General features: G+C 39.2%; 1 protein-coding gene across 13 annotated transcripts in view; it reads left to right on the top strand.

The window, feature by feature from the left end:
• Nucleotides 1–20,738, top strand: part of eys (eyes shut homolog) — a 259,527-nt gene that overhangs the window by 31,851 nt on the left and 206,938 nt on the right. For all 13 annotated transcript variants that reach the window (XM_054798574.1, XM_054798573.1, XM_054798572.1 and 10 more), the window contains 4 exons: nucleotides 195–325; nucleotides 4,850–4,964; nucleotides 8,872–9,031; nucleotides 15,800–15,904. In XM_054798574.1, the coding sequence (XP_054654549.1) occupies nucleotides 195–325; nucleotides 4,850–4,964; nucleotides 8,872–9,031; nucleotides 15,800–15,904 (511 nt within the window). The remainder of the gene's footprint in view (nucleotides 1–194; nucleotides 326–4,849; nucleotides 4,965–8,871; nucleotides 9,032–15,799; nucleotides 15,905–20,738) is intronic.

Genomic DNA, 20,738 nt, shown 5'->3' on the forward strand with positions numbered 1-20,738 from the left:
CACGGCACTGGAATAAAATTTTACTGTAAAATGTTAAAATAAAAATATTACACATACAGTACAACGCTCATTTCAGAATTTATTCCAATGTTGAATGAAGGCACAATTTTTGCATTAGAGTACCTTTCAGTGATGTGTGAAATAATCCTGACATGTTTTCACATGACCTGTTTTGTTCTGGCTCCTGTGTGCAGGCCTCTGAGTGTGCGTGTGCAGATGGTCAAGTGGTCCCAGCATGCAAGACGAGACAGCGGAATGTGTGCAGCCCATCACCGTGCCTCAACAATGCCACCTGTGTGTCTAGGGGAGGTGATTATGTGTGCAGGTGAAAGGCACAAAACACACACAGGGATCAGTGGCCACTCTCCTAGATTTCTTTTTCCTGCCTGACTGCAACTACACTTGCTGAATGTAATTCAATCACATTTTCTCTCCAATCTTAAATGGGAAGATAATTTCTTTTTCTACTGAACACTCAAAATAACATCCTGTGGTGTCATTCAATATACAGGTGGTCCACGTTTACGGCATTCCTTGTTACGATGTTTTGTAGGTTATGAATGCGCTCCCATAAATTATTTAACCTAATTTTGGGCCATAAACGTGAGACTCGTTTGAGAACTAGTGGTAGAGTACACACCATGAGCAGCACAAGAATGCAATGTATGCTTGGGAGAAGAACACACTATGGGTCTGTGAGGAAGACTAGCATCGCTTATTAGGTAACATTATGTCTCCTAAGCGGCAGTGCGCCAAAGAAAAGGAAAGCCATCACCATGAAAGTGAAAATGAACATCATAAAAAGCTCACAGAGAGGAGAAACACACACCAATATTGGCCTCTTTTTTGGTCCAAAGTGCTCAACTGTCATGAGCATCATAAAGGATAAAGCTGATTGAATGCTAATGAACCACCTGGATTTATTATGGTAAAAAATTAACAATGATTGCTAAACTGTGTCCTGCTTATGTCCTTAAAGCCAATTGAGTTGATTTTCCTCTGCTATCATGCTCCATTATTATCCATAAATGGAATTCAAACTGGGGCCGCACAGTGGTGGTTATTATGTTGGCCACAAAATCAGGAGATCGGGAAGACCTGGGTTCATATCTCCACTTGGGCATCTCTGTGTGGAGTTTGCATGTTCCCCCTGTGCGTGCGTGGGTTTCTTCTGGGTGCTCCGGTTTCCTCCCACATTCCAAAAACATGCATGTTAGGTTAAGTGGCGACTCTAAATTCTCCATAGGTATGAATGTAAGTGTGAATAAAAAATGTGTTTGTCTATATGTGCCCTGCAATTGGCTGGTGACCAGTCCAGGGTGTACCCCGCCTCTCGTCCGAAGTCAGCTGGGATAGGCTCCAGCATACCCCCATGACCCTAATGAGGATAAGCGGCATAGAAAATGGATTTGTCACAAATGTTTGGACACCACTCACATTTCAGCTATATTTTTTTATTACAGTATATCTTCCCATGGACATGAATATACTAAATGAAACTTCAGTGTACAGCTTGTGTGGCAGTATAGATTTACTATCCACTAAAAATGACTCAACACGGCCATTATTGTCTCCATAGCTGGCAACACAAGTGAGCACCAAGATAATTGCCTTGCCTACAGTCAATTGTTGCGGAAGCATCTAGGGCTGCAAAAGTGCGGCTGGCACTGGCGAGCAGTGGTTTGTTGATGTTAACATGAATTCCAACATGTATTGTGACATTCTGAAGCAGTGATCCCCCTTCCTGGGGAAACTCGGATGCATGGCAGTTTTCCAACATGATGATGAGCCCAAATACACCTCCAAAGTGCAATCTGTACTGTTTTTAAAGCTGTACACTGACTACTCTGTTATATTCAAGTATAATATCTAAGTATTGTCTTTTGACAAGGCATAATGAAATGGTTGCTGAAATGTCCTCCCTCGTTTATCACGGTGAATTGGTTCCAGACCATGCCGCAATAAGTGAATTTTGGCTAGGATTCAATAGTAATATACGGAATATTTTCGTAGTTAGAGCATAGAAAGCCGTTTTATGACCTTCTATATATCATTTTTACCATTATTAAAGCCTTGTAGACATGCAATAACACCCCTATAGTCGTCTTTACACTCCTATTATTGTTTACAACACATTGCTCAACTGCGCAGGCTACGGGATCACTGCAGGGACACAAGAGACGGCCGCCGCTTTAAACATAGAATGCTAACTAGTTAGCCTTCAATTTATTGTAACCTTAAGAAAGGCTGTCAAATGGAGTGTGGAAGTAGGACAAACTAAGAACCAAAAACTTACCACTTCCAGGAGGAGAACGTTTTTTCACGATGTCACGTGTGACGAGCCAAGCCTGACTCCATTGAGTGTGAAGGTAATGCAATATAATGTCATATCTCATCAATGTAACATTACTGACACCTAGTGACCAGAATATTACGTATAACTTGTCTTTCAATATTTTTTGACTAATGGGCCACAGTCAACCACTTAACAGCAATCATTTATTAATTAATTTTTGAAAAACCGTGATTGATGTTTGAACCCGATGTAACAGAGACTGTATTCAACTTATCTAGTGATCTGACTTATCTGCCATGTTTGTGTTCTTAATGTTAAAATTGATTTGAAAATAATAAATATTGCAGCAGTCAGGCGTTAAATTAATAATTTGAGTATTTTGCTCTAAAATAATTAAATTATGAACATAAACTTTTGCATGATTAGCTTAGCCACTACATTTTCATGTGAACAGGTTGCAGCATGGCCTCCTCGCTAGACCATTAAAAGTACAAACAGGCATGCAATGTGCTTTTGAAAGATTTCTTCAATGTAGTAAGACATTCTTCTTTAAGATTACTATGTTCCTGTAGATTATAGTCAGTTTGCGGATTACATTCTTCTTGTAGATTACATTCTCTTCGCTTCTCATGCTTGGTAGATACATATCATGAAACTGAAACCTCATTTTAAACACGGGCAGCCTACAGTATATGGCGATTAATAGTGTTCTTCAGCGCCGTTGATTAATGTACTTTTACTAAAGCTGAATGAGAAAAGTTTTTGTGGCTTTCTTTTTGTTGGTGACTACATTTCAGAATTCCTGTTTATGTATTTCATGTGGAAGGAAATCAAAAAGCCACCGTGACACTTGCAGGAATTTTGTCATGCTATGCAATTTTGCGTGCCAGTGAGTAAACACGTGTGAAGTATGTGTATGTGCCAGTGCGCAAAGAAGAATTTAAAATATTCTAAATTTCTTCACACGTAATCGTCCTGCCTTTTGCGTGAACTAATTGTGAACGGGATGCAACCTATTTGCAAACAATGTGGGTGGTGTTTGTCAAAGCATGTCACATCAATCTCTCAAGGAATTACTATAGCATATCGGATATTCCTTGTGAAGTTATAAGTGATTTTAATGCCCAAAGTGATGTCTTCTAGTCAGCATTTCACTCACCCAGACTGTCCGTGCTCTCTTTTTTTTCTATGGCTTCTTTCTATGACACACATTCTATGGCTGTATGGCTTCTTCTTTCTGCATTCTCTCCTGGTCCTTGGCAACTAGTAATAGCACTGCAGCTGCGAGATAATATAGACACCATTTCTGTTCTGCAATGAGAGCTTCTTCTCTGGGATTTCAACATCTTGTAGGTTCCTTGCAAATAGAGGAATTAATGAAGCTAGGGGTGATGCCTGCTGTAGTGTAGCGTCACACGGGACACGATGGGGCCAAATAATGCCACATCAGTGGTGACAGTGCATAGCTATAAGGAATAATGTGTGTCACGCGTAGTATGCTGTCTACTAAACAGTACTTGACATAGGTGTCAATAAGTTGTGTAGGAGTGTGGCATTTCATGCCAATGCGCACCATTTTAGGTCACGAACTGAACTGGCTTCACACGTTTAAAGAGTACCATCTAAACGGCACGCATTGCCATGGCGAATTGCAGGCAAATGCAGAGGCAAAATTTGTACAAGTGTCAAGGTGGCATAACCTGTCTCATGACGGTCTACCTAGGCTTAGAAAATGTCAGGCATTTCAGAAGCAGAAAAACAGAAAACGACATATGCAATATTGGCAGCAATGCAGTATACACACATGCAATATTGTGTGTATTAGTCTACAACAGAGAACTTAAGAAAGATTAATGAAGTTTAAATGGACATCTGCTTATGATGAAAAAACAGATTATGTTTGTATACAGTAAAAGTTTTATAAATTACCTTCTTTTCATTTAATAGTCATTGTCATTACTTTAAGGGCTCCATCTCTTGAGTATTTCCAAACATTTCCAGCTAAGCTTTTCCTGGAAAGTTTACGGAAAGTTACCGTAACCGTACTGTACAATTGTTACCCCTTTGGAACCCCAGACTTAACTATAAACCTATCTATCTTTTCAGATGACAATATCCAAATTCCCATTATCTAAATCACATACTGTACATTAAGGATCCTTGGTAGTATAACGGTACACGCTTCTGCTTTTCTTGGCAGAGGCCATGGGGTCAATTACTGCCAGGGTTGCATCACGAAGGGCAGCCGGCGTAAAAACTAAGCCAAAACCATTCATGCCATTGACTCGTTGTGGCACCTCCTGAGAGGGAAAAGCCGGCAGTGGAAAAAAAACATGAGAAATTAATCATCAAGAAAAGAAAAATATATTAAATTAAAAAGTATATTAAAAAAGTATGTAAATGTAAATAAAATGTATAGAAACTCATTTGCCACCTGCACAATAATGTCTAAAATCCATTGGATACTGTAGGAGAACCTAATGTGGGTGTTGAGTGTCGTTCTTTGTGGGCTCGGGGTGAATTGATCTGATGACACTGACCTCCTCTCGACAGATGTTTGCGGCCGTTTTCCGGGAAGAACTGTGAAGAAGTAATTGACTACTGCCGGCTGCTCAATATCAACTGCCTAAATGAGGGATTGTGTTTGAGTGTAATTGGAGGATATCAGGTGAGTAATTCAATGTCTCGGTCATAATCAAATACTCCGAGTCCCTAGAAATATGTCTCATGTTGCACCTGGAAGCATCACATGATCTCCACTAATAGGACATTGATTAGTTTTATAGTGACAGATGCTTTAAATTAGCTGTGAACAATTGTGTAATTTTTTGGCTGAATATGAAATGTTATTGCACAATTTTGTTTAGTGTTTAACTCCCCAAATAAGACATGTGCATGTCACAACAGTCTTTTCAGCTCTGGTTCCTAGATATCTGCTCCCAAAAAAGTTGTCATTAATTGGGGCAAGGAAGCAGAATGGTACGATCTGCAGATAGCACTAATCTAACTCTAGACCATTAATCACTCTATGTAATAACATTGCTCAGACAAGACAGCTTATTGTTTAATTTGCCACTCTTTGCTCACTTGTCACAAACACCTGTATTTTTATGACACCTGAGACTCCTTTGTGATGCCCCATAGCTCCTAATTATTGTCAGCCTTGTTGCTTTAGACCTTTGCGAGAATTAACTACAACCTCTGCTTTGTTTTGGTGAACCCCTCATCATACAGGTTAGGCATATTAAAGGAGTAGTGCTCCTATGGATTGTGGTTTTCTTTAAAGTAATATAACCATCACTGTGGGGCCTTACAGCGGTGTTTACAGGTACCATGCCCAATACCGGTACAGATACTGCAGAGACCAATATCTACGTATCTGATACCAATCCGTAAAGGTTCAATTGAGGCAACTGGAATAACACATTTTTCAGGAGCCCCTGACAGTGGTTCAGGTATGTTGACGACACATGGGATAAGATCAAAACCAATGCAGTAGGAGGTAAGCGATAAGAAGATTTGTGTAATGAACACATCAAGTGGACAGAAACATCAGTTACACTCAGGTAGTCATCAACGAGAATGCATTGCAGTTTTTAGACTGCGAAGTGTGGGCAGGGAAGGACAGAAGCTTAAATATTGAAGTTTAGAGTAAACCTACCCACAAAGAAACTGTCCAGCTCTTTGACTTCCATTACCCACTAGACCACAAGGTAGGAGTTATCAGAACCCTCCAGGACAGAGCACGGAAGATCCATACCACCGACAATGATGACATAAATAACAGACACACATCAGGAAGGCTCTTTGTCAAATCTGCCAGGAGAAGTGTTACTAGACTACAGTACACACTTGGTCATCCCTTACTTGGCTGATTTGTCAGAGACACTCAGAAAGGTTTTCTCCAAACATAACATACCGATGTGTTTCAAAGCCACAAACACCCGCAGACAAAACCTGGTACACCTCAAAGACAAAATTCAGAGAAACTCACAATGCTGTTTATGCAGTGCAGTGCAGTGTAGTGAGGAGCACAATGACCTCTATTGTACAGAATATTGGAGAGACCAAACAAACCTTATACAACATAGGAAAGCAGTTTCTTTGGACCTAGAGTCAGAAGTTTGCAATTGCATCTCAAAAAGAAGGGGCATTCCCTTGAGAACAAGGATATCCAAATTCTGGATAGGGATGACTGTATGAAAGGGGTGTGAAAGAAGCCATCTATGTCAAACTATAAACGTCTTCTCTAAACAGAGGAAGCGGTTTGTACTATCACCAATTGTCCAACTATAACAATGTCCTAACATCTCTCCCCCAAAGATTGTCTCCTTCCATGGGAAGAGTGACCACTAACAAGCTGCTTTACCACCAGGCAGGCGAACGACTTTTTGTTAGGTAGGACGGTTGTGCACCAGCCACGCCTGACAATAACCACAACAACTCCAATGTGACCACTCCCACGGGACACACCCACCAGACACACGGTGGAACATGTTAAACAAATAAGAGTCCAGTCGCCTCAATTCAACCTTTGCGGATTACCATGACCTGGATGACTCTGAATTGACATGCATAAATCCGATACCAACCTTCCTTTCTCCTTTCTTGTTGCAGCAATAAATCTGTACTTGCTGAATATACAGTACAGTATACATTAAAACATGTTCTAACTCTGCTCCCCTGAAGGAAGAAATTCAGTTATGCAATACAGCTGTTTCTTTGTGTCTAAACTTTAAATGCACATAGCTTATAATTCCTTTTTAATTGGTGGCCAGACACAGCTTCAACATTCAACAATTCAAAAGTAAATGATTTATAGTGAACATTTTTTTTTTTTTACAAAAGTTGAAATCTGAGTCTTACAGCAAATGGGAAAAAAAATTAAAAAAAATCCAGTCTGCAATGAGATACGTCATATTCAATGCGACCTATAACTCTCAATGACAGCAAAAAAACGCGAGTACACCCCTCACATTTCAGTCATTATTTTATTATATCTCAAGGGACAATATTATAGAAAAGAAACTTGGATATATAACTTAGAGTACAGCTTGTACAACAGTAGAGATTTACTTTCCACTGAAAATAAGTCAACACACAACCATTATTGTCAATATTTAGTGTCAATATTTAGTGTGGGCACCATTGTTATCTAGCACTGCCTCAAACCTCATGAGGATGGAATTGTCCAGAGCTGCACGTGTTTTTAATGGAATCCTCTTTCATTCCTCCATGATGACATCACTCGTGGAGCTGGTGGATGTTAGACTCGCATTCCTCCACCTCCTGCTTGAGTAGTATGCCCCACAGGTGCTCATTTGGGTTCAGGACTGCCATCTGGCAATCACTTCGCCACTCCATTTCCTTCTCCTTCATCTTTCTCAGCAAGGCACTTGTCATCTTGGAGGTGTGTTTTGGTTCCTTATCATGTCGGAAAACTGTCATGCTGCCCAGTTTTTGCCAAGGGGGAGGATCATGCTGTGCTTCAGAATGTCACAGCATGTTTGAATTTGTAATGGAAATTCCCCATAATTTCTAATATTGCTAATGACTTAAAAACCACGTAACTGTATCTGCACATCTGGAGATTAGCAAATGAACCACACAGGTTCAGTGCTCAGCCTTGATTAACATCATGTGTAATCTTATGTTTGTCTATTCTTTGAACCCGACATGTTCTGGGCAGTCATCAGTCATGGGTTTCTGCATCATTCATGTGTTGTGTATGTCAAGGTGCAACGCTTGCCCTCATCTTGTGCAAGGTTAATTCTTTATGCAGTTTTTTTTCCAGTTCATTGTACAAAAATATACAAAATAAATCTTTTCCATAATTAATTTTACCTCAATGAACCACAGTTCCCCAGTGCCGACAGCACTCACGCAGCCCCAGACCTTGACGCAACCACCACCATGTTTGACACAATCATCTTGGTACTCACTTGTGTATTGTGCATTGAGCGCACCTGAATATCAGCCACGCTGACCAAATTTAAAGAGAAAAAAAATTTGTACATCTAAGCGGAGGCTACACGTGATCAAACTTACTTAAGATTTGTCAGATCAGAGCACAGTCGCTGCATAAGACTTCAAAACGTGATGTTAGCGTCCACTTCATTAGTCCAATTCACTACTTCCTGAATGTGCACTCTAAGCATCATGGGAACTGTAGTTCTTTTAGCCATAATTTAGCCACATCATTCTTTAAGCCGCAGGCTTTGAAGAGTGTGTAAAAAGACTTATAGTCCTACATTTACAGTATACAATAATGGCAGTGTTTTGAGTCATTTTCAGTGGATATTAAACCTATACTGCTATGTAAGCTGGACACTGACTACTCTATAGGTATGAATGTGAGTGTGAATGGTTGTTTGTCTATATGTGCTCTGCGATTGGCTGGCAACCAGACCAGGGTGTACCCCGCCTCTCACCCGAAGTCAGCTGGGCTTCAGCACACCTGCGACCCTCGTGAGGATAAGCGGCATAGAAGACGGATGGCTGGATGTTGGAGTGATGAATGATAAGTTGCATACAACATGTAAAATGTAGTTATTACACCATTGTTTCTGCTGCAGTGTAACTGTACCCCGGGGTGGATAGGAGAGTATTGCCAATACGTGAGCAATGCCTGCCTGATAAAGCCCAACAGATGTTTGAATGCCGCTACATGTGTTACAACAAGTCATCCGACGTCCCCGCCACAGTACATGTGCATATGCCCAAATGGATTCACAGGTGAGATAATTGGAACTATCTAGAATCTACAGTGTATAGTGTTTGTCTGTTATTGGAGAAAATAAGGAAATGCTTGGTGAAAGTTTAAATTTAGTCAGTTGAATTAATTAGGAATATTTAACATGTTTTGTGTTATTTTATGCAGCAAAGCAATTGATAAACAAACAGTACAAATGCAAAAGATGCAGATATGCAAGCCCCACATGCAAAATAGGTTGTTATTGTCTCCTTTGCAGACAATTGCATTCCATAGAGTGGTCATGCTAATACTGTCCTGAACATTCGTAATTTAATTTATTTTCGTGCAAGCAATGAGACTAATGTAGCTCATTAAAAATGTATTATTTTGCAGAATGTTATAGTAAATGCTTTGGCTTGCAGGCCAAATGTGTCTCTTTCTTGCATTGCGCCCCCTTAGTTTGGTAGTGTAAACATAAATTACACAAACAAAATAAATTTGAAAGGGCAGTGTTGGTGCAAATGAGAGGAACAGTGTGTCAGTATGCTATTGTCATTACCTTGAGGCATGATTTTCCTGCAATGCATGAGTCAACTATCCATCCATCCATTTTCTAAACCATTCTCCTCATTAGGGTCATGGGTAGCTGGGGCCTATTCCAGCTTACTTTGGGCAAGAGGCAGGGTACATCCTGGACTGGTCGCTTGCCAATCACAGGACATATACAGTATATACAAACAACCATTCACACTCAAAGTCACACCTATGCACAATTTATAGTCTCCAATTAGCTTAACATGCATAGTTTTGGGATGTGTGAGGAAATTCTACACAGAGGCGCCCAAATGGACATTTGAACCCTCGACTCCTCCTGAGTGCCGTATAAGACACAAAATATTCTATATATTATAATAATATGTTCTATATACTACATTATTAATAATATTGGTTAAAATAATGATAAAGAATCCCTACAAAAACTTCTGTTAGTCAGCAGTAATTTGACATGACTTTAATACAGCTAAAAGTTGAGATAAAACATGTGGAGGACACGTCCACCTATTTAGGAAGTGTCAGTGACCCTTAGAATTCTAAATTGATTGCACTAAGGTCAGCAGGGCTGCAGAGGTTTCGGTTCCCACTGCCATGTTCGCAACATCAGTGATTAAGTGTCTCCAAAGACGGACCTGCTGGCTGCTCAAGGTTTGTTCTGTCAGTAACCTTTGACCTCCAACTTTCCTACGGATGGGGACAAATACAGCTACAAAAAAGTGACCACTGGGATGTGTTTGAGGTATTGTTAGAGGAATTACTTAGCTTACACAAGAGTTACAACATATACTTTTACTTTAAATGTTACTGTTCTGCTAGTAGTGGTAAAGCTGCTGCTTGATCTTCAATCTAGTCTAATTTGGAAAAAAAAAACAAATTCCGATAAGAATTAATGGAAATAGAACAAAAGCAATTGTCGCTGGCATCAGAATGAACAACCATTCAGCTCATGTTGCTATTCCAGGCTTGTAATTGGCCAAAATGTACATGAAAGGGAGGTTCATGTGTTTTGATTTACTTAGCCTCACTCCTTTAAATCTTAACTTCTTGTCTTTGGAAGGTCGAGCACTGTACGGATGCCCTATTGTGAGCTTTGCACAAAAGACGGGGTAAAAACACTCTTCGGTTTGAACTCCAAACTCCAAATTGTACAATCTTAGCGTCTAACCTAATGGTCTTCTGAGACAAGATAAAGTGTCAAGAAGCCATGAAACTGTGTTTGAAAGCACCATGGGTCTCCAAATAGATCACCTTTGGAATGCTTGATCATAACTTCAGGAAAACCTGTGTAAAATACTACATTTTTGTAATATCACTGTCAAATTTGAAATGGGATTAGGTAAGAAATCAAGATGATATAGTATTTTTCCGCAAAAATACACTGCTAATAGATAGATATGGCCTGAGAATACAATGACCTGGATGAATGACAATATTCACAGGTATAATAGACAGATAGATACTTGATAACTATCTACAGTATGTAATAATAACAGTAATAATAGCCATTGAGTCAGCAGCGGTGTTCAAGATCCCGCTGTAAATGACAATGATGATGGCTAGGTTTGCTTGAGCGATGAGGAAGAATATCACAAGTTTGATGAGTCTGATGAGCCTGTTGATAAGCCGGTATCGTGGAGACAGGGATCTGACAAATTCTGAGCCTGATGACATATTATGCACATTAGATGAGTAAATTTACTCCCGTCACTAACTTTGGGTCATACTGATGATTTTTCTAATTTACAGTATGTCTTTATCTCTAACCATTTTCAAGCTACAATCTTTTGAAGTAGTCAAAACTGGAAAAAACTCTGGCACCTAAAGGGTTAACACACATGTTAAAAAAAAAAAAACATTCAGGTGAAACTAAAAAAAAAAAAAAATCCTTCTTTTTCAGTGTATTCAAACTTCTCTTTATCAGTGTTAGCTTTTAAAAGAGCTCAAAACCATTAGCCATAACCATAACCACCAGTTCTGGTAATGCTTAAAAGGACCAAAATACTGCAAAATACAGTAAATACATGTTATCATGGATGTACCTGTTACTACATAGTCACAGCATATAAAAAAACATAAAACCTTGTTGCGGGTTTTGGAGGTGTTTTAATAGCGGTCTTTGTAGGCGGCATCGGTGTATCCCATTACGTGCAGTAATGAGCTGTCTCTTTTTATCTGTTTTTATATCTTCAGAATGCCCAGAGAAGAGTGTGTTAATGCGTGGTCATGTGTCATATAAGTGAGACGTATGAGTGAAATATTTTAGCGATGAAGACTGCATCGCAGTTGAATGGAAGACTACATAGAAATAGCATGCTGCCGTTCCAAAATATCTCATCCATTCAGTCTGTGAAATAGCGTGCTGCCGTCCTCCATTATGCAGAATAACGCATGAAGAGCAGATCATGACAAACTATGTCAAGAAATACGTAGTGCTGAGATGAAGTCATTTGTCATGTTACATATCTTCAGGAGCACATTCTGATGCTTTATCTTGATTCATTTCTATCCTGTGTTTCTGCAATGCTGTTCAATATGCTGCCATCTTAAATTTGCTTCTGTTTCTTTCACTCTGCGAGGTGATATTAAACCAGAATAGACAGTGAGGGACAATGTAGATAGAGATTGTGTAGGAACATTCTTTCTGTGTACTGCAGAGATGATGGTGGTGTCACAACATTGTTCTTCTCTTCTTACTCCATTTCTTTACACAAACAGTGCATACACACACATATATATATATATATATATATATATATATATATATATATATATTCCATAGCACTGCAGTACATTTCCTCAATCTAACATTAAGCCCTGACACACTCACCTGTCAGTCAGATAATCCCTTACATAGCACTACGTGAACAAGATTTTCCACATCTTTTTTACTGCTAAAATCTGTTACCACTTCAGTAATACAAAATTGTCTCTTGCACAGTGGCAGGTCTTAGTGACTGATAGAATTCATCATTTTCCTTCATCTTAGGATTTTTCTGGCTCTTGAATCTCGAGCTCTGCCGCATAAAAAGGCCAATTTAATTTCAAGCATTGTCTTGACACCCCACTGTACTCTATCATTGATCGTAACTCTGGGTGTATTGTTCAAGCCCCAGCATTGAGGTTTCATTTTGCAAGGATTTATTTTCCACACTGCAACAGTTTTGGGCATATATTATATTAGCCTCACTCATAGAATTTAAATGTAATGTATCCCGCTTAGAGAAGGAAGGAGGGATGGGAAAGGATTTATGGTTGTTTTTAGGTCACACTTTTCTATGGAACACATTTTGTGTCTACAACATATTTTTTGAAATGTTTGGTCATATGTTAAATATAACATCCTTCACAACTGAGTGGTTGGAAAGTGAGCGAGCTGTACGTGGCGCTAATGCACACCAAGAATGCAAATAACGTGCTAATAACTTAATTATGGAATGTCGAACAGCTTCCTGTAGGCCTAATATATCAGAAATAATATGGAGGATGTCCACTCCGAAACACTTGTTGCCTATGCAGTTCTATTTTATTTTCATTATACTGTATATATTGATTACAGTATATATATTGATGTCATCACTCATAGAATTTAAAGCAGCTTTTTTTTGTGCTTCTCCTCAAGCTGCGACGTGTAATTTACTTTTAAGCTACTTACAGAAAAAGGACAGGGGATGGGGCGTTAATTGGAAGCAGGCAATAATTACAGAGGCTGTTGTTTCCGAAATGTGATAACTCATTACAAAAAGGCAATGGTTTAACTTTAAGAATTATTTGTAGTGCATGAGAAAGTGGCATGGAAAACACAGCTCTCTTTGACTACACGGTCATTTATTAGGAAGTATATTGTAATCCTTTGCCACTTGGCACTTTGAATTTCACCGCTTCTACTCTATCATGGTTTTTCTAATCATATTGATTAATAAATCATGCGGTTTCGTGGTTGACTGTGTAGATGTTGACTATTATATGCATATTTAAGCAAATTTTACATTTTTTGCCTAATTTAAACATTTACAAGCATAAAAATGTTGAAATTAACTAAAATAGAAATATAAGGCTTTTGTAACAGGAATTCAAAGACACTGTGATGAGATGTAGTATTCCACACTGGTCACTAGGTGTCAGTGATGTTACTGTAATGTTCGGTGAGACACACTTGATTGCCGGAACAACAGGCTTTTATTGCAGGTTTGAATGATCTCAAAATAAGCACCATAATCCCGAACACGAGCTACTGTTGCAGCCGTAACCCACGCCAAACTAAAACTCAACTCTGAACCCCCAACATCAGTTCCTGTCCGCATGTCCATTCTGCTCCCCTTCTAGCACCAGAACACATTTACAGTAACACACACGAGCACAAGTCTTCATTATGTCTTAAATGCAGCATATTAATAAAACAACAAGACGCGCAGCAGTAACCGGAGAATGCATGCAAACCGAGGCAAAATTGTGGCGTAAATTTGATGTTAACCGAAAACATGCAGACCGAGGCGGCTGCTAACCGAGGTTCCACTGTAACAGCATTAGCAATTCAAGTAGCGTGACCTTACTTACCTGATATATTTCCAGTCACAAATTACCACACGCGCTCTCCATGTACTGTATGGGCATTGCAAATGACTATTTCTAACGTAAGCTGCAGCAAAGCATGACACTGTCTGTATATAATGAGCTATAGCATCTACGGGGCTGATGATATCAATCATTGCAGGTCTTCTGCTACATAAAGGCACGTCTGTCAAAGCACAATTTTATTTACGTGTTCTGTTATTGATGAGGGGACATTCTGAATTAATAGCCTGCATTGGAAACCCCTTCCACCCTGCTAACAGAGCCGTAGAACACAACTGTTCCTAAGCTTTTGCTGAGCTCTAAAATACCTATTAAGCAACCTGCAACCCGTGCCTCATGGGCTGTGTCCATACAAAGCTAACAACCTTCTTTCAGCAGCAGCAACACTGTTGACAAGACACCGGGGACTCACGTTGGTCTACTCGGTAATAGGTACAGTACATAACCATTTAAACAAAATTCAACTTGCCTTTTTGCTTCTCTTAAGTAACAAAGTAATATTAGTTACGACTAATAATAACTGTGTATTTCCCATGCAGAAACAGTTTTGTTTTATGATGATATCTAATAACTGATTGATGAAAAAAAAAAAAACGTAAATTCCAGTGTATAAGCCGCAAGTGTCCACGTCATAAAATGACATATTGTCAATTTTGTCCACATAGGACTAGGGAAAGTAAGATTTCCCAGTTTTTTGAGTTTTTTCCGCAGTAGTTTATGAATCTTATGTGTACTTAAACAATTGGAATGAAAATATAATTTGAAACAACAGAACACATGAAAAGATAAAGCCCTGATGTTGGAAATTAAATTGGTGTACAGTCATTTTTCACTACATTGCAGTTTATATTGCTCCTTAAAATAATAAAAATGATTCATTAATAAATGATTGCTGTTTTTGTGGTTGACCATGGCCTATTATTAGTCAAAAACGATTAAAAGACAAGTCATATGTAGTATTCTGGTCACTACGAGGCATCAGTAATGTTACATTGATGAGACATTAGCTGCATTTAGTCAGCCATCAAACGTATTTTTAGAACATATAGTTTAGAATAAATAAATTGGAGGCTAACTAGTGAGCTTGGTAGATTGCTACAGTATTATTAAAGCGTCGGCCATCTCTTATGTCACTTCAGGGATCCCGTTGCCTGCGCACAAGTTAAAAGCTCACAGTATTGTGGGAGTGTACTGTATGTCAATGTATGCCAGATTAACAAACTGGCTGTCCTGTAAAATATAAAGTCATAGTCAGTATGGATGATAGGCTGATGTCGATCTTTTTTTTAATGCTTTGCAATCGACGCACATTACATTCAAGATACTACAACATCAAGGAACTTTCCCATTGCTAACAGTCTATGTCTTATTATTGCTTATGTCTATTATATTAAGTAATACAAGTGTAAAGATGACTATAGGGATGTTAATTCATGTCTACAGGGCTCTAATTATGTTAGAAGGTCATAAACATGTTTTCTATGCTCTATAAAAAATATTTCATTGATTAATATTGAATCCTACTTTGCAGGAATTCAACTATCACGGTCAGGTCTGGAACCAATTAACCGCGATAAATGAGGGACGACTGTACAATATTTGCAATGTAAATGTAAAAAAATCATTTTCCCCCCACATCACTTGTGAACAGACACTGCATATTTTCCAATGTCTATTGCCAGGAACACACTGTGAGACGGAGATCAACGAGTGCCACTCCAACCCCTGCCGGCACCATGGCACATGCTTTGACTTGGTTGGACACTACCAATGCCAATGTCCTACAGGTATGTTTTGTTTTTTTTCCAAATGGAGGCCGTTGTGTATAAATATCTGCATTAGCTGATGTGGCGAGCGCTAATGCAGACTTTTTGCACTGGGCGAGCCCTCTGACTGTCAGCCAGGGACCCTCTGGTCTTTTTAATGCTCACTGAAACCCACAGGTGATTAGCCTTTGCCAGTGCCATCTCTTTGCAAAAACACATTTTGACTGTTGAAACTAAGCACGAGAAGCCGGCATAATTTATTAGACTGCATCAAATGCAGTTTTTGTAACACATCCCACCAACTAAAATACAGTCAAAGGGACAGTATGCACTCGCTCCTAATTACATACATTTAAAAAAAAATATATATATATATGTAAGAACATTTTGCTGAAAGAGTATAGCACTATACATCTCACAATGCATCTTGTTACTGCTGTCACGCCAGTGAGTCAGCTCAATCAGCAACCATAGTTGCCAAAGTCATAACACTGCACATGATGTGGTATGCTTTGGATCATGAGCTGTTTTTCCTTCTTCGTACTTCTTACGTCTTACCATCATTCTGATACACGCTGAACTTACTCTTTACAAAGAATCGCATTTAAGGCATTTTCTCCTTCTTGGCTTCTGTTGATGTTATGACCAGGGGCGGACTTACTGTTAGGCAAACACAAGCAATTACGTGGGGCCCCGAGATTTCCAAGGGCCCCCAAACATCTCATAAAAACTGATTATTGATTTATTTTCTTTGATTTAAAGTATATTACTGTTTTAGTCTTCATTCACGCACGTAAAACTACATAAAAATGTGTAATCTATCATGATCTTTTCGACCGCCCCCTCCGTTCTCATGGAATGGACTATTCCATGTTACCACGCATGTGCAGATTGATTCCGGAAAACGGGAGCAAAACAAACATGTTGGCGCAGTTTGGAGATGCAAACTTACCTAGTGGAGCGGAGAAGAGAAGAAGGCGAGAGGAAAACAAACAGATTTGATCAAAACTACCAAAGGTAGGCAGCCAGGAGAATGCAGTAGTTTTAGGGATGAAGCTGTGAGTGACGCTTTTCATCACACAAAGATGTGAGTATTAAAGCGGTCAACTATATTTAATGTCGCTTAATGGTCTTATCAATTACAGTAAAAGCGTTGAGATGATTCACTTGTTAGGTAATAATAATCCCCCCCCAGGAGGATTTGAAGGACTTTATGTAGGCCAGGAAATAGGAGAATTGTCTCATATTCACACTTGTTAGTAGATGGGGGAAATGGGGGGAATTAACATGGCAATGTGCCTAGCAACTTAAGATGACTAACTAACAGATATCAAAAGCAGGAAAAACTGGCTGAAATGCCATACTCACCTTTTGCAAAAATTTTGATTAGAATAAATAAATAAAAAACTTGCAGTTTTTTTTTGTGCAGTGCAAGGATGTGGAAGGCCCCAATTCCTGGGTTTGCCATGGGCCCCAAATGGCTAAATACACCCCTGGTTATGATAATTTCATCAAGAAAAACATTCTGTGATCATCTGCTTTTTGTGTCTTGCTGTAACTGATTTAAAAAGAAACTCAATACTTTTTGAAGGCAAAGGAATGATATGTTCTTCACTGGCCAAATCAGCTGCCCGATCTCAACCTAATCGAGCATGTTTTCCACTTACTGAAGACACAAATAAAGGCAGCAAGTGAAGACGGATGACAGCCTAACTGTATAAAGCACCATGTTGAGTTTTCCGCACACTCCTGACAAAGATTCAATCCCAGCTGTGGGGCAACAATGCAAACCACACTACCTTTGTGCCTCCTCTTTACACAAATAACAAGTCTTCATTTGTGCATTAGGGGCAGCAAGAAAAGTCTGTTTAACAATCTTGGCCTGTGATTGACAGTCGAGAAGAAATCACAAAGCTCATTACCAGACTTAAAATGCATCAGATTTGTGCAAATGTTATATCTTGAAACTCCCATTAAAATAATTTCGCAATAATTGCTTATTTTGCCTCACCGGCTGAGACTTGAATTTACATTAACCAAATGAATAGTGAAGGTGCTCTCGCAGGGGCTCTGTGTTGTTGGCAGGGCAGACATCGTGTCTGGCAGTCACATTGGCCTCCTTAATGGAGCAGGAGGCAAGGCACTGTGGGCAGAGAATTATATCAGAACACATTTTTCCGAAAAGACTTTACTGATTAACAGTGTGGTTGGTCAACATGAATGCTGTTGAAGAATAGTTCCTTTTTGACTCAATAAGGACCGTTTAACTCTACATGGTCCTTGGAATAAAGGTTCCAAGGATTCAGACCCAAATTAAAATCTGTTGATTCATTTTATTCGATTCATTTAGATCATGTTAAAATTTTGTGAGTTAATAACAGTAGCTGACATCACAGCATGGAAATTAACAGTATCTATTTCAGTAATTTTAACAAAGTTGTACCTTTTTTTTCTTGTGAATTAAATGGGCAGTTCACACAAATTCAGCCATTCGTCACTAAGCCACCCAAACCAGGACATTTGCAGGTTTTGACAAATTTTCACTTTCATTCTCCCTTTTGTGTGCCGAATGTCAGGAGTAGAAGAGCTAGCTCACATAAACCAATACAGGCATGTGACAAAAGTAAGGCATCCAATTTTTGACTTGATTGGTTTGACTGCATGTGCCTACACATATACTGTATGTACTGCAATTGGAGCATCCACAGCAGTATACATCCTGCCATTTACATTATGTTCACGCTTTTTCAGTTGAATTACAATTTACATATATTTACATCCTGTAGTACATTTCACACAAATAATTGTAATGCATTGTGATGACTTCATGTTTCGCCCCATCACCAGTGACCACAAGTAATATTGCCTTTTTAACATGAAAAGGCCCAGCATTGCACACTAGATCTGATGCAACTGTCCCTTGAGTGTTTTGGCTGAGGATCAATGTGGAAATCTGGCCATGATGTCAGAGGAATGAGCAGGTTGGTCGAGTGGCTTTGTCATTGGGTTATTGAGTGGGAGCCTCGCATCACAGATGTCAAGTTGAATTAGACGGATAATACCCCAGGAGACTCAGGTTATCATATGACACCCGCTTCCAACACCCAGTCCAAGCATTTCCTCTCCAGCCTGCCTGTTTGTTTGGGGAAATAAAGGTTGCCCAGATGTCCTCGTATGTATTTTGTCCCCTGTATTTGTTATCTCACTACTAACATTGACAAATGGTGCTTCCCTGACAGTTGCACATTGTGGACTTTTGGTACGCTTTTGATCATGCATAACAGTAATGTAGCGATTGTTTGGTGACTGACTTGACATTACTGTAATGTTTGCTGTTCATACTCATTTAAACACGACTTGGACATTCATCCTTTGCACACATACTAGTGTTTTTCTCTTTATAACCAGAGCTACCAGAAGCCCTTCTTCTGCTGCCTTTGCAGCTGAATTTAATCCTCTATCGGGAATTCTTAACTCTCTGAGTAAACTGGTACTAGATGTGGCCACAGATCCATGCTAACAAAATTCCACAGGGCGAACCTTCTCTCGCCTAAATCTCATCTGTTATCTCAGTAAAGCTAAGCCTCTTACTCTCTTACGCCTCATCTGCTGCATCTCGTCATGGTGAAGTTCCACAGAGCAAGTTCCACATTCTAAAAAAATACAACACTGGGTTCTGGACACCCGTATGGAGTAAAGTCTTAAGACATGAGTGAAATTATAAGTAGCCGGCTTGTAAGAAGATGTATTAAAGCCACGGTCCTGCAATTTTTTTTTCTGAATGTAGTACTGTGTATGATCTTATGCCTGTGAATATTCTCATTTATCCAGGTCATAGTATTCTCATCGCAACTGGACTGTTCAGGTTGAGAAGTTTCAGTTTCAGAAGATGTTTCGCCTCTCATCCGACCGAGCAGGCTTCATCAGTTCATGCTCAAAGACTACGTGGGACAAACACCAGTCAGACTAGATAGGACAGCTCTGCTACTTATATACTTAGAAATCGTCATCTGTGCTGTATCTATCTGAGATCCGCTCTGAGCTATAAAAGTCTGTATCATTCAATGATATCTTGAAGTATTGCTCCCAGCTCGCGGCAAGTGCCATCACAGTCGGAGGCATGCGGACCATGCAGCCCGCCAGGCACGAGACACACTCAAACAATGGTGTGTCACTATACCAATGATCAGTGTCAGTGTTGAACACGTGAACATATTTCATACGGACGCCTCTGTCATACTTATCCTATTTTACACTATTCATCACTAAAACCAGTCTTCTTCTGAAGGCTGGATAAGAAGGAGAAACGTTGCCTTACATTGTTTACATATTGTTGTCAATGCATTTTTTTCTTGATTTTCTGTTGTTAAATATTTTTTTGATATTATGCCTGCTTGTTGTGTGGCATGCGGTTGCTCAAACACAGCACATGGAGTACGCCTGTTCACATTTCCGAAAGACGCCATATATATTGTATAAGGGTGCTTCTACCATCAGCTGTCGAGACGGTCTTTTTTCAACCCAGACAAAAATACAGATGGAAATAAACCAAAATCAAAAAGTTCAACCATGGAAAAACATGTCAAGATACTGTATATTTTACACATTTTTGAATAATTAATTCATGCCAAGTTTCAAGAAAAAGTTCCGAAAACTCGCTGAGGGGCACATGATAAACACAACTTAATTTCGTTCTGATTTTATAGTTGTTTACTGGCCGATGACAGCAGTATGACAAAAACATTTTAAGTCAGCACTTTTATTTTTTTATTGTTTTTCCAAACATTTTTTGATGACATGACCACTTTAAGCACTAAATTATGTTGAAATTGGTATGACTGAATCTTCATCAGCG

Source organism: Dunckerocampus dactyliophorus, chromosome 14 (genome assembly GCF_027744805.1).
Source record: "Dunckerocampus dactyliophorus isolate RoL2022-P2 chromosome 14, RoL_Ddac_1.1, whole genome shotgun sequence".
Taxonomy (NCBI): domain Eukaryota; kingdom Metazoa; phylum Chordata; class Actinopteri; order Syngnathiformes; family Syngnathidae; genus Dunckerocampus; species Dunckerocampus dactyliophorus.